Source organism: Nerophis lumbriciformis, linkage group LG38 (genome assembly GCF_033978685.3).
Source record: "Nerophis lumbriciformis linkage group LG38, RoL_Nlum_v2.1, whole genome shotgun sequence".
In the NCBI taxonomy this organism is placed as follows: Eukaryota; Metazoa; Chordata; class Actinopteri; order Syngnathiformes; family Syngnathidae; genus Nerophis; species Nerophis lumbriciformis.
Genome location: NC_084585.2, coordinates 18139921 through 18153056, shown reverse-complemented (window position 1 = coordinate 18153056; position 13136 = coordinate 18139921). Strand labels below are relative to the sequence as shown.

Genomic DNA, 13136 nt, shown 5'->3' with positions numbered 1-13136 from the left:
ATGTGAGTTTGCTTCTGATACAAAGAAGTCAAAGAAAAAGCAAAGTACATACACAGTTTAAATCTTTTGTATTTAAAAAATAAGTAAATAACTGGCATTAAAGGACTCTTCCTCCCATTTGTAAACTGTTTCATAAAAAGTTAACTTTATTATTGTATGTGAGTCTGCTCAGGAAAAAGCCAAAGAAAAAGCAAAATACATGCAAATATTAAATCGTTTTAACATACATTTTCAAAAATCAAGTAAATAAGATGTAGCAAAAGATTTACCAACCATGTTTTGAATTGTTTTTACAAAAATGTTTACTTAATTTTTTTCATGTTAGTCTGCTCACAAAAAAGCAAAACACAAATCATTTAATATCTTAAAAAATAATAAGTAAATAAGCTCAGATTAAATAACTTTTTTCCTTTTAAACTGCTTTTAAATGAAATGTTTACTTTATTATTATTTTTTATGTGAGCCTGCTCACAAAAAAAATCCAAAGGAAAAGCAAAATACATGCACGTATTAAATAATTTGATTTAGATAAAAAAAAAGAATATAAAAAAAAAAGATGGCCTTAACGGGGAACTGCACTTTATTTGGAATTTTGCTTATCTTTCACAATCATTATGAAAGACATGACGACGGAGGTCATTTAACATTTTTTTTTGCATTCTAAATATTTAATAAATGCGATCAAAGGGCCGCTTACAATGGAGCCTATGGGAGCCGCACAATTCCGCCTAATAAAAAGCCCTTAAAAAAACACCCAAACACTTCCATTGAGGTTTGACATACATGATGTAAGTATATATGTAATGTAGTAACAGGCACATTTATAATAACATTTAATATTTACGTATTTTGCTAATCTTAATCATAGCGGCACAATAATAAAAAAAAAAACACAAGGTTCGCTTTTTTTTTTCTTCAACACTGATTTCTGCTTACTGCAGACTTTATGAGAGCCAACAAACATCATAAAACATCACTTACTTTACAATGTCTGCTGTCATTAGGATGTCGACTGCTATGATGTTCATATATTCCCATTTAGATGAAAAATGTCTCATAATCCTCGCAAAGAAACAGGGTGGGGGGCACGGGAGGACCCGCTCTGCCGCTCTGACCATTTCCGTGTCTTAAATGGCTGTCAAAGTGTCCCAACTTGTCTGAATATGTCCTCAGACTTTTTCTGTTCAGGTGAGAGGCATCATTTATGATCTACTATAAACTTCCAAGGCGCAAGGAAGCGAGGAAACACCTCGCCAGTCGATCATGTCAAAAAATTGTACACAAGCTTCACAGCGCCGCTCTAAATTGTTTGTCTGCGTTAGCGCTCGTAACAAAAATATCACTAATACTGTCAAGACTTGGTTCTGGGTGTTTGCTTTTCCGGAAGGCAACGGAAAGTTGGCTCGGGCGAGACGAGAATGTAAGTACATAATTTATTTTATAATTACTAAAACAAAAAGAAGTAAACAAAAGGCGCGCACAATGGCGGAGAACAAACTATGAAACCAAAAAGACTATAAACATGGAACAAAATCTTACTTTGGCATGGGACATGAAGCATGATCTAAGAGGATGAAGAGTGTGTAGAGCATAAATGCAATGTTGCCAGGAACACAAACTGAAAACAATGAACTTAAATACTACAGACATGTTTAGTGAAAACAGGTGCGTGACTCAAAACGTGAAACAGGTGCGTGACGTGACAGGTGAAAACTAATGGTTGCTATGGTGACAAAACAAACAAAAGTGCACAAAAAGTCCAAAAACAAAACCTAAGATGACTAAAACAAAACATGATCACACAGACACGGACAGATCCCAGATGTCCAAAATAATTTTTTTTAAACAAGAGTCATGGGAGGGCGGGAGGGGGACATGGCGGTGGGTCGCCAGACCAAGTGGCCCCGAATCCACCGAGACATAGTCATGTGGCGGCGGCGAGTGGAACGCCGCTGCAGCAGGCGAGGTGGGCGACCCGGAAAGGGCCACATCTGTGGCCGACGAGGAGGTAGGCGCACTTGGCGTGGCGGGCGACCAGGTAGCGGCCATATCCGTGGCCGACGAGAAGGTGGATGCGTCGTCATCGTGGTAGGCGGCAAGCTTGGCGTGGCGTGTCAGGCGGCGAAGCTTGGCGTAGAGGGTCTTGGTCTTGGCGTGGGTCTTGTTCATGGTCTTGGCGTGGGTCTTGGTCTTGGTGTGGGTCTTGGTCTTGGTGTGGGTCTTGGTCTTGGCGTGGGTCTTGGTCTTGGTCTTGGCGTGGGTCTTGGTCTTGGTCTTGGCGTGGGTCTTGGTCTTGGTCTAGGCGTGGGTCTTAGTTTTGGCATGGCGAGTCTTGGTTTTGGCATGGCGGGTCTTGGCTTGGGTCTTGGCGTTGTGGAGCTACGACTGGCGGCACTTGGCGTCGTGGAGCTACGACTGGCGGCACTTGGCGTCGTGGAGCTGCGACTGGCGGCACTTGGCGTCGTGGGTCTTGGCGTGGTGGGTCTTGGCGTGGTGGAGCTGGTGCTAGCCGTGGTGCAGCGACAGGTGCTAGCCGTGGTGCAGCTAGCCGTGGTGCTAGCCGTGGAGCAGCTAGCCGTGGTGCTGCGACAGGTGCTAGCCGTGGTGCTGCGACAAGTGCTGTGACAGGTGCTGCGACAGGTGCTAGCCGTGGTGCAGCGACAGGTGCTAGCCGTGGTGCAGCGACAGGTGCTAGCTTTAGTGCAGGTGGAGGTGGCCTAGCTGGGGGTTGCGGCTTGGCAGGCCGAGAGACTGGTTGTGGCGGTCGTGCTGGTGGCTGTGGCTTGGCCTGGTAATGCTGAGCCACCCCACCTGAACAATTTCCAGCCCTAGCCCCCCCCTCAAGGAGCGGATACCAGACGCGCTCCCCGCGGTCTGGAACCGTCTTTTTGGGTGGGTGGAGGGTGGTCAGGAGGGGGGCAGAAACCTCCCCTTTAAATTGTCCAAAAAGTATATTTTCTTCTACCTGGGACTCTGTGGGTGAGAAAACATTTTTTGTGACATGGGCGTGGCTTGAGTCCTGGGGGGCGGGGCATGAATTTGAGATGACTGTGATTGAGAGGATCTAATGTTCAAAATCATATCTTGGTAGTGCTTAATCTTGTTCTTTGAGTCTTTTGTTGGAGGTGGGTGAGCAAAAGAAAAAGAGTTGAAAAAAAATCCTGGTCTGTGATGTCATCCTGGGGAAGCCGGGCAGGCTGTGGCCCATTTCCGCCCGGAGGGGGAGGAGTTTGCGGGAGAGCCGCGTGCTGTCCGCTCACCTTCCAAGATGTCCTCGGTCTGGAGTGGCGTTTCCGGGACTGCGGTGAGGCAGCGCCGTCCTGGGACCAAATGGAGTCTGTACTCCACGGAGGAGTAGCGCCGCGTTTCCTCCTCCATGGCGCGGAGGACCTCCCACGCTGCCTCGTCCAAATTGTCCAACTCTCGTGCGAAAAAACTTTTATGCTGGCAACATAATGTCAAGACTTGGTCCTGGGTGTTTGCTTTTCCGGAAGGCAACGGAAAGTTGGCTCGGGCGAGACGGGAATGTAAGTACATAATTTATTTTATAATTACTAAAACAAAAAGAAGTAAACAAAAGGCGCACACAATGGCGGAGAACAAACTATGAAACCAAAAAGACTATAAACATGGAACAAAAACTTACTTTGGCATGGGACATGAAGCATGATCTAAGAGGATGAAGAGTGTGTAGAGCATAAATGCAATGTTGCCAGGAAGACAAACTGAAAACAATGAACTTAAATACTACAGACATGATTAGTGAAAACAGGTGCGTGACTCAAAATGTGAAACAGGTGCGTGACGTGACAGGTGAAAACTAATGGTTGCTATGGTGACAAAACAAACAAAAGTGCACAAAAAGTCCAAAAACAAAACCGAAGATGACTAAAACAAAACATGATCACACAGACATGACAAATACATGTTAATGTTAGTATTCAAATCGTGAAATGTAAATGGAGTATTGTTGGCGCTTTTTGGATGATTATTTATTGAATTTTATGGTCGAAATAGAGGAGCTCCTTTTGACTACGCTGTAGGAGGACTTTTATTTAAGTTTATTTACAAGTTAGAATTACTTTTTTAAAAATCCATCCGTCGTCATGTCTTTCATAACGATTGTGAACGAAAGGCAAAATTCCCCCAAAAAGTGCAGTTCCCCTTTAAAAGACTTTTCTTCCATTTTTTAAACAGTTTTTTTCATTAAAATGTTAACTTAAATTTGTTATTGTTAGTCAGCTCACAAAAAGCCAAAGAAAAAGCAAAACACAAATACAAATCAAAAAGGTTTTTGGGCACTATTGTTAATAACATTTTGACTGTAGCTTTTTCAGTTTTTGGATTGTGAGTCTCTGTAACAAAAAGCAAAGAAAAAGCAAACTATATGCACCTACTAAATAATTTGATACACCTTTTCAAAAATTAAGTAAACATGATGACATTAAAGGATTCATCACCCATTTTTTAAACTGTTTTTACTTAAATGTTCACTTTATTTTCTTATGTTGGATCAAACTTGAGTTTGATCTACTTGGGGCGGCATGGCTCAGTTGGTAGAGTGGCCATGCGCCCAGTGCCACCCACACTGGTTTAAATGTAACTTAGATAATGGATTTCGCTATGTAAAGTGCTGTGAGACACTATAAAGAAGCACTATATAATGACTCACTTCACTACTAGCCTTTACATCTCTTTTTTTAAATGTAAGTCTGCTTCTGACAGAAAAAATCCAAAGAAAAAGCAAAACACATGCACATATTAAATCATTAATATTTGATGTATTAAGTTAAGTGAACAAGCTGGCGTATACATACTTTTTGCCCCATGTCTATTTTGAATAAAAAGTTGACTTATATTTTTTAATTTTTGAGTCTGCTCACAGAAAAGTCAAAGAAAAAGAAAAAAATCATTCAAATATTGAATCACTTGATATATTTAAAATATTTAGAAAATTAGCTGTCATGAAAGGACTTTCTTCCTATTTTTAATGCCTGTCTTAATACAAAATTGACTTGGCTTAAAAATGGTCATTTAATTGAAATACAATTGTTCCATACAATTATATTTTGCTCGTAATTCTCAAATAATTAGGTAACTATTGTATCAACTCAATTAGATTTTTTTTCATGATCGCGTAAAACAGATCAATGACTCATCAATGTTTCCTTTATAATTGCAGTTTTCATAATATTTTGATTTCCACCAGGGCGTGAAACCTGCCAGCTACGGCAAAGTAAGCGACCCGGAAATTAAGGAGATTATCGGCGAGTGCATCTGTCACAGATGGGAGGAAAGGTAAGTGGGCGGGGCTTGTTGCCTGCAGGTAGACGTTAACCTTTCAACTCAGCTGTTGTGTTGCTGCTCCTGTGTTGTGACGTCAGCGCCAGTATTTGTCCGTTGTGTGCTGTGTGTCGTTCGCTCTCAACCGCGTCAGCCTCTGTGACCCTTTGTTTGGTTCACCTGCTGCAGGTACTCCATCAAGGACCTCCTGAACCACGCCTTCTTTGCAGAGGACACAGGTGTGAGGGTGGAGCTCAACGAAGAAGATGATGGCAAGAAGTCCTCCATCGCTTTAAAGCTGTGGGTGGAGGATCCTAAAAAGCTGAAAGGGAAGTACAAGGACACGGGCGCCATTGAGTTCACGTTCAACCTGGTGAACGAGGTGCCAGAAGTTGTGGCACAGGAGATGGTAAACATATTTTTATTATAAATGCCATTAGTCTGCTCTACGGTTGTGTAGCATACTGTTTGTTTCTCGAAACTAACTGTTCTACTTGCTGCATACAAGAGGGTGAAAAAGTGTCAAAAACATGCACGATAATGTGCTGCCTGTGGTATTACTTGTCTGACAAATACATCAAATGGTGGCGGCGTTATCAAACCCCAGTAAATATTATTAACTTAAAATTTCTCACACAGCTGAATGTCCTTTACCAAACCTTGACTGTAACTTTTGGGTGTTTCGCCGAATCAAAACGAAATTTGGTACAAACCAAACAAAATGATTTTGCAGGGATGCAGGCAGGACTCACAGCAACTCATTGTTCAGAAGTCATTCACCATTTGGTTCACAATTATAACACTTTGAGGATATCTGTATTCCACGCAGTGGCGGGCCGTGCGTTTCCCACCTAGGCCTTCAGTGATGTCCGACTTCAATGATTACCTCTCAAAATACCATAATTGATGTCACCACATGACCACTGCTGGAGAAATACTATACAGAAACACATTTACGCCCTACTGTGCATTGAAATCACATCAACAGTGTACAAAACGAGTTATTTTCTGGCGCATTTAAAAACAATTGAAACGCATCAGCAATTAAAACATATCTTACGTGGTACTGTCAAAATTTAAATTGCGAAAAAGCATATTAAATGTGAAAAAATAAAATATTTGAACTCACAATTTATAGAACCTTTTCGACGCCATATAAGCCAGTGGTACCCCTCGTAGTTGGCTTATTTGAGTGGAAATGGTGGGCGTTTCCCCATTTCATCGCCAGAACAGCTGAGCTAGCTTCCGGGGTCTCACAAGATATAGTTTCTTTTTAAATATCCTTCTTGAAAATGGCCTTGCAAATATATATCTGCCACCTAATCAACGTTTTGTTCTCCTTATCCGCTATGGCTACGGCGCAACACTTCCTGCTAAATTGAAACTTGTGATTGGATACTCACTTTGGAATGACAAGTGAGTATCCAATCACAGTCTCGTTAACATCAGGCTACTTCGATAGGCTACTGTCAACCACTTGTGATCTGATTGGTTATCGCAACTGTCTCTCAACTCTGTGTTCTCAAATTCATCCGCTAACTGCTATATGTTCATATATTACCATATTCATCTGAATACCGAATACTTTATCAACAATAAAGTTTAAGGAGCAAGGAAACGAGCCGTGCTTATCCAAATAAACCCGAAAAAACCTCCCTGTCCAGCTGGACCAAACAGATAACTGTCCATCACATCGACGTCCCACTGGGGTGAGTTTTTCCTTGCCCTTATGTGGGCTCTTTACCGAGGATGTCGTTGTGGCTTGTGCAGCCCTTTGAGACACTTGTGATTTAGGGCTATATAAATAAACATTGATTGATGATTGATTGAAGTAAATCACTCTCTATATTGATCATGATACATGCAGCATCTCATGCGTGTTATTATTACAGTACATTTGCTGTCTGGCTAACTGTACAAACAAAACATGAAATGTGGGCTAATACTTAACAGACACTGTAATATGATTGTTCATGTTTTTTAGTCAGTAGAGATGAGTATCCAATCACAGGACGCGTAAATGTCACGTTCAACCTTAGGCCAGGTAGAAGGCCTTACTGACAACAACTCGTGATCTGATTGGCTATCGCAACTGTCTATCAACTGTATGTGCCCGTTCACTTACAGTGCACGGACACCCGCATTGTTGATTCTGAAGGCCCCTGGCAGATTTCGTACAGCATGGCAACATTAGCTAGCTAAATTGTGATTGGATACAAACTAAAACTAAAAACAACAGCATTGGAAGGAGCATAATATGACATGAAGAGAATATGGATACTTTTAGATATTTAGGGAAAGTAAATAAAACAAATATTTTATCTTTAATTATGATCATGATTTCTGATTATGTTAGGCCAGCAGAGAAGGCCTTGCTGGCTCTGACGGCACACCACTGATTCCACGTATGCTAACATGTCTTAACAGTGGGGGGCCCATCTTTTTGACTACAGAAGGAAGGGCCCGCATTTTAATATTGACACTAAATTAGTATACTTACTCTTGAATAATATTCAAAAATTATATCCAACCTACTTACAGTTTACAACCTTGTCAAATTATATGAAATTTTGTGTTTTTCCACAAATATTATTATTTATTTAAAGGGGAACTGCACTTTTTTTATTTTATTTTGCCTATCGTTCACAATCATTATGAGAATTTGAACACTTGAACTTTAACAAGAACACATATCTCTTTTTTTAAAATTGGGTTTTAAAGATGATAAAAAAAAGTTTTGAATGTGTGGCTAATGGGAGTTTTCAAAACCCTCCATCAACGTTTTATACACACACTGCAAGTCTATATATAATGTAGTATCAGACACGTTCATAACATTATGTAATATGTTGAATATTTACCACATTTTCATCATTTTAATCAATGCCTGACTTCTTCTGCACATTGAATTCCATTGAATGTGTATTCTACTTCCGGAAACAAAGGCGTGTGTCTTCTAATCATGTCAGACCTGGTAACTGACAACAAAGACGACCATTTTTGGACAAATGAGGATTCCCGTCCTTATCTTTTTGAACTTGAATGAATGGAGGATTAACTGCTGCTTCTAAAAAAAATTAGCATGAAGAAGAGGTTGAAACGTTGGAGCAAACGAAAGCCAACAGAGTGAGGTGAAAGCCACTCAAAGCTGCAAATGTGGAATTTGGAGACAAGCTATTTCAAAATTAATGACGTGCTTACCCAAATAAACCAGAAAAAACATCCCTGCCCAGCTGGACCAAACAGACAACTGTCCATCAAGTAAATCACTCTCTATATTGATCATGATACATGCAGCATCTCATGCGTGTTATTATTACAGCAACGTGGGCTAATACTTTACAGATACTGTAATATGATTGTTTATGTTTTTTAGTCAGTACAGATGAGTGTCTTATCGCGGTGTGTTGTGCATTACAAACTAAATCTCGTTTCGTGTTGACATAGAAGATAGCTTATCTTTTGCCGCAGTTAGCTTGTACGGCTAATACCGAAGCATGCCGATTTACTATGATAGAAAAATAGTTCTTCAGTGTTCGCTCTTACAATAACAATGTTTCTACAGTTTGGGTATTATACAGGTTACGGAACGTAAATTAGGTATTGGTGATGGTTTTTGAATGCATTTTTAAAGTGATTTAGAGGTAGAATCGATTGCTCCCATTAGCTGCATTGCTAGCTACCTAGAACGAGACAATTTTTACATGTTAGAATGCATACAAATAAAAAAACGTTTTGTCTTCTTGTCTCTCATAATGATTGTAAACGATAGGCAAAATTCCAAAAAAGGTGCAGTTCCCCTGTAACACATAAACATTAGGCTTGGGTCAGGCTGATTAGAAAAATAAGTACCATACTAATCAAATACACTGCATGAGAAGGAACTTGTGAATAACTGACAGAATTTTTTTTTTTACATACAAATATGTCATATAAATTAACTAAATAAGTATGTTTTTTAACTAAACTAAACCTAAAGGGGAACTGCACTTTTTTATTTTTATTTTGCCTATCGTTCACAATTATTATGAAAGACATGATGACAGATGTATTTTTTTTTCATGCATTCTAAATAGTAAATAGATGCGATCAGAAGTCTGCTTACAATGGAGCTTATGGGAGCCTCTCTATTCTGCCTACAAACCTTTTTTATGCCGATGATTGCCAGATCTATTTTCCCATGGCCCAATAACATGGTTCAAAGTCTCATTGACTGCCTGCACGACATCAAAGCCTGGCTTTCAGCTAACTTCCTGAGCCTAAATGAAGACAAAACAGAAGTTATGTTGTTCGGTCCAAGTCGTTCTCCCTCCCCCAACGTTGACCTCGGCACTTTGACCCCATATCTCAGCGACTGTGTCACAAACCTGGGGGTAAAGTTCGACTCAGATTTTAAATTCGAAAAACAAATCAGCAGCGTCGTACAAAAAAGCTTTTATCAATTACGCCAAATAGCGAAAGTGAAACCGCTTCTATTAGGACATGATCTCGAGAAATTAATCCACGCCTTTATCTCGACTCGTCTAGACTACTGAAATGCCCTGTATGTAGGCATTAGCCAGGCCTCCCTCGCCCGCTTGCAGCTCGTGCAGAACTCTGCTGCTCGTCTGCTAACACAGACCCGCAGACGTGAGCACATCACCCCTATATTAGCGTCCCTTCACTGGCTCCCTGTGCGTTACCGAATAAATTTTAAACTCCTTCTATTTGTTTTTAAATGTCTAAACAATCTTGCTCCAACATATCTCTCCGACTTCCTTCAGCCTTACTGCCCCACCCGATCCCTAAAATCAGCCGATCAGCTGCTACTGACTGTCCCTGACACAAGGCTGAAGCTTAGAGGTGACAGAGCTTTTGCCGCTGCTGCTCCCAAGCTCTGGAACGACCTACCTCTGAGTGTTAGACAGGCCTCCTCTCTTCCTGTTTTTAAATCTCTCTTAAAAACATACTTTTATTCTATGGCTTTTAACACTGAGTGATATCCATCCTGCTATGGCGCCCCATAATACACCTGCTGTGAACCTGTTTTTATGTTTTTATGTTCTATTTATTTTAGTTATTTATTTTTTATCGTGCTCTGTTTGTGTTGTGTTGTGTTTGCTCGGTTCTCGTATTATCTTTTAACCTGCCCATTGTACAGCACTTTGGCTACCCCTGTGGTACATTTTAAATGTGCTTTATAAATAAAGTTGATTTGATTTGATTTAAAGGAATATCCAAACACCTCCATTAAGGTTTTATATACATGAGGTAAGTATATATGTAATGTAGTAACAGACACATTTATAATAAAATGTAATGTGTACGTATTTTATAAATGATAAATAAATGGGTTATACTTGTATAGCGCTTTTCTACCTTCAAGGTACTCAAAGCGCTTTGACACTACTTCCACATTTACCCATTCACACACACATTCACACACTGATGGCGGGAGCTGCCATGCAAGGCGCTAACCAGCAGCCATCAGGAGCAAGGGGTGAAGTGTCTTGCCCAAGGACAAAAACGGACGTGACTAGGATGGTAGAAGGTGGGGATTGAACCCCAGTAACCAGCAACACTCCGATTGCTGACACGGCCACTCTACCAACTTCGCCACGCCGTCCCCTTGCTAATTTTAAACATACACGGCGCATTAATTTCAAAAACGCATCACAACGTTCACTTTTTTTTTAGCAACATCACTGATTACTACTTATGGAAGACTTTATGAGAGCCAACAAACATAATAAAACATCACTTACTGCACAAGGTCTGCTGTCATTAGGATGCCGACTGCTCGGATGTTCAAATAATACCATTTAGATGAAAAATGACTCACAATTCTTGTAAAGAAAAGGCGGATGGAACCAACCGTCTTTTTGTGTCATTCACTTCATTACCAGGTCTAAATTGGCTATCGAAGTGTCTTCCTCCTTCTACTGTCCAAGTGAGAGGCATGATTTATGATCTACAATAAAGTTTGAAGAGCAAGGAAACGAGGAGGCAGCTGATCAGTCGATCTTGTCAAAATTGGCACACAAGCTCGTGATCACGGCACCGCTATAAATAGTTCATCTGCGTTAGCGCTTATAATAACCATATTATTAACACTTGGTTAATATTCAAGTCACGTAATGTAAAGGAAGTATTGTTGGCGCTTTTTTATTGGGTTTTATAGGCGCAATAGGGGACCTCCCAGTGGCTCCGCTGTAAGCGGACTTTTAATTACGTTTATTACATCAGTCGTCATGTCTTTCATAATGACTGTGAACAAAAAAATGAACGGAAAAAAGGCAGTTCCACTTTAAGAAACTTCTTTATGACTGCTGCTCACTGCTCCCCTGTGGTGATGGGTCAAATGCAGAGGATAATTTCACCGCACCTAGTGTGTGTGTGACAATCATTGACACTTTAACTTTAACTTTAGCTCCGGGTTTTTTCTGTTGGTTTGAGATTGTCATTACTGCCATAAATGGTGGAAAAGTGTATTACAACTGAGTATCGCTGCGGCCCATATAGACCACAGCTAAAATATTTTTGGCGGCCCTCTAGGGGCTCGTTGCCCGATGGTTAGGAAACACTGTTCTTAACCATTTTGACTGCAATTCATAGGGGCGCCACAACTGTCAATCACGGTCATGGGTGAAAAAAACTGCGACATCCCATGTATGTATGGAGAAGTTCTTAGCTCCATTTACTCACTTGACACTTCATTATACAATTCAATTCAATTTATTGTCACTGTCACAAAAGACAACGAAATTAAGTTAAGAGCATCAACACTGCATAGTTCGATGTAAAGTGCCACATGTTCCTAAACCACAAAATCCCCATAAATAACCCAGTGTAAACATTTAACAGATTAACAATTAACAATTATTCTTTTGCAACATTGTAACAGATACTGTACATGTAGGTAATGACAAGAGTGCAGCAATGCAAAGTCTAGTGGGGTGGGAGGTGGGGGGTAATGTTCAGCAGCCTTATAGCCTGAGGATACTGACTGTTGTTTCGGCCTGTGTGGACCTCTACCTTCTGCCTGAGGGCAGCAGGTGGAACAGTTGATGGGCAGAGTGGTGAAGGTCACGCATGATGTTCTGCACTCTCCTCAGCACTAAATGAGCTCTAATACAAAAGAAGGCATCACATTTGAGACATTGCATGTAAGTAGATAGTTTAGGTGGAGGGTGAGTGTATGTGTCTTTGAATAATGCAACATTATTTTTGCGACATTCGATTCCATCCATTGAATTAATCATCATGGAACAGAGTAGTTGGTGTATTTGTTATCAATGCCTGTCACTGAACTGTATACTATTTAGTTGTTACATCTTGTTTTCTTACACTTTTGAGTCTTATTTGCAAGTATTTATTAATTTCAGGTTTTCCTAGGTGTGTTGCTGTACTCGGGAAGTAGTCTTTACCATTAAGTTGAATGCTCGAGTCTTGTCTTTTGTTGAGCCTTACAAAGTGTTTATACTGTAAATATTGTACTTATTACACACCATCTGTTTGATTGTAATGTATCTTAGTAGTAGGATAGAATATGGACTGGACTCTTACATTATTAACTGTATCCACTCAGCATTCATTGCACTGGTCACCCGAGGGTTAGTTGTGTTTGTCGTTGTTCCCATTGGGTTGAGTTTTTTCTTGCCCTGATGTGGGATCTGAGCTGAAGATGTCGTTGTGGCTTGTGCATCCCTTTGAGACAATTCGTGATTAAGGGCTATATAAATAAACTTTGATTGATTGATGGATATTTATCCCACAATAGGGAAATTATGTGGTTGTAGTGCAGAGTTTTACATACAGTAACAAACGTAAATGTAATGAAAAACTAAAAATGAGTATTAACTAATAAATTATTC

General features: G+C 40.3%; 1 protein-coding gene across 5 annotated transcripts in view; it reads left to right on the top strand.

Annotated features, from left to right (window-relative positions):
• Positions 1 to 13136, top strand: part of wnk2 (WNK lysine deficient protein kinase 2) — a 109568-nt gene that overhangs the window by 29960 nt on the left and 66472 nt on the right. For all 5 annotated transcript variants that reach the window (XM_061932313.2, XM_061932311.2, XM_061932310.2 and 2 more), the window contains exons 5-6: positions 5210 to 5298; positions 5473 to 5692. In XM_061932313.2, coding sequence (XP_061788297.2) covers positions 5210 to 5298; positions 5473 to 5692 — 309 coding nt within the window. The remainder of the gene's footprint in view (positions 1 to 5209; positions 5299 to 5472; positions 5693 to 13136) is intronic.